Here is a 2,030-nt window from a genome sequence, read left to right as displayed (position 1 = left end):
AAAAAAAAAAAAAAAAAAAAAAAAAAAAAAAAAAAGGAAAAACATGAAAAAATTATTCTATTTAAATTTTTTTTTTTTTTTTTTTTTTTAAAATAAAAGTTTTTAGTATAATAAAAGAAATGTCTTTATATTTCATTTTTATATTGAAAAGTACTTTAATCCATGTAACTCAAATTGTCTATTACTTTTATTTTTTATTTTACAAAGAATTGATTTAACTCCTAAAATAATTATAACTACTATTCGACATGAATAAATAAAATAATAATAAAAAAAAAATATTTAATAATAGTTTAAAGATGTATCTGGTACATAATATTATTTTTTATTTTTTTTCAATTAATAAACTTACATAAATTAAAAAAAATGTAGTTAATTTATATATAAATTTTATTGTATAAATAAATAAATATATATATATATATATATATATATATATTATGTATTAATGTTTAATCAAATAATGTGCGAAACTTTATATAATAAATAGGTCAAAAAAAAAAAGAAAAAATATATATATATATATATAATATTAATTGTAAATATGTAAATTTATACACTATGTAGATTAATTATTTACATATTTGACAAAAGGAACAAAGGAAAATATGAAACTCTATTTAATTTATATGTTGTCATAATATATAATAAAAAAAAACATAGACAAAAAAAAAAAAAAAGTATTAAAATAATTTTTTAAATTTCCTATTATATTTTTATATATTTTATATTAAAATTAATATTCTTTATTCATGCTATTCAACAGAATTTTTTTTTTTTTTTTTTAAATAGGTTATATATAAAAAAAATTATAAAGGTGTGTATATATGTTCGAACATAAATATGTTTGTTTAATTGCCTATATTTATTTTTCAACACTTAAAAAATAAAATAAAATGAAATAAAATAAAATATGTGGGTTTACTTTTAACGCTATATTTTTTTCTGTATATTAATAAAGGTACACATAAAAATGTATTTTAATTTTATTTAAAAAATTACTTCTCATATGTTATAACGTTCAAAATTTAATAATATATAAATATTATATATATATAATATATAGTATGTATATATAATGAGTTGCTCATTTTTTCTTATCATTTCCATAACTATTTCATAAATTATATGTAAAAACGTATTAAATATTTCCATTTTTTTTATAAGATATATCATTATAATATGTTACGTCAATATCATATCCAATTTATATTATATATACTTTTAAATAAATAAATAAATATATACATATATATATATATATATATATATATATATATATATATATATAATATGACAAGAATTTGTCTTGTAACTGGTGGAACAGGTTTGTTAGGAAGTAGTTTACGTGAAGTAATAAAAAATGAAAATAAGAATATTATAGAAAAAGGAAATGAAATAATTGTCAAGTCAAATGAAAATAAAAACATTATTACAAAATATATTTTCTTAAGTTCGGAAATGTGTAATTTGAAAGATTATGATAAAAGTAAACTTGTTTTTGAAAAATATAATTTTACTGACATAATACATTTCGCAGCACATGTAGGAGGTTTATATGCAAACAAAAATAACAACTTAGATTTTCTCATTAACAATTTAGAAATTAGTATGAATGTAATTAAACTCTGCCACGAATATTCAGTAAAAAGAAAAAGCCAAAATAAAAAAAAAAAAAAAAAAAATAATAAGTGAATATGTAAATATAAATATTTATGTATATATTTTTATTTATTTTAATTATATAGATTAGTAGAGGTATTTTTACACTATCTACTTGTATTTTCCCTGAAAATTGTTCTCTACCATTAACTGAAGAAAAAATTCATGATGGTAAATGTCACCAAAGTAACGAAGGATATAGTATATCAAAAAGAGTATTAGAAGTTTTGGTTAGATTTTACAGAGAAAAATATAACTATGAATGGATATGTATAATACCTACAAATATATACGGAAAATATGATAATTTTAATTTAGAAAATGCGCATGTTATACCATCAATCATACATAAAATGTATCTAGCTAAA

The 2,030-nt window shown here is 16.3% G+C and overlaps 1 protein-coding gene across 1 annotated transcript in view; it reads left to right on the top strand.

The window, feature by feature from the left end:
- Positions 1-1,293: 1,293 nt before the first annotated feature.
- Positions 1,294-2,030, top strand: part of PGSY75_1014000 (GDP-L-fucose synthase) — a gene marked incomplete at both ends in the record, with an annotated part of 1,590 nt that continues 853 nt past the window's right edge. Inside the window, 2 exons of the mRNA XM_018785905.1 lie at positions 1,294-1,644; positions 1,749-2,030. Of these exons, the coding sequence (XP_018641523.1) occupies positions 1,294-1,644; positions 1,749-2,030 (633 nt within the window). The remainder of the gene's footprint in view (positions 1,645-1,748) is intronic.

Source organism: Plasmodium gaboni, chromosome 10 (assembly GCF_001602025.1).
Source record: "Plasmodium gaboni strain SY75 chromosome 10, whole genome shotgun sequence".
Classification (NCBI taxonomy): Eukaryota; Apicomplexa; class Aconoidasida; order Haemosporida; family Plasmodiidae; genus Plasmodium; species Plasmodium gaboni.
The sequence above is the reverse complement of the archived record's forward strand: the minus strand, read 5'-3'. Positions and strand labels throughout refer to the sequence as shown.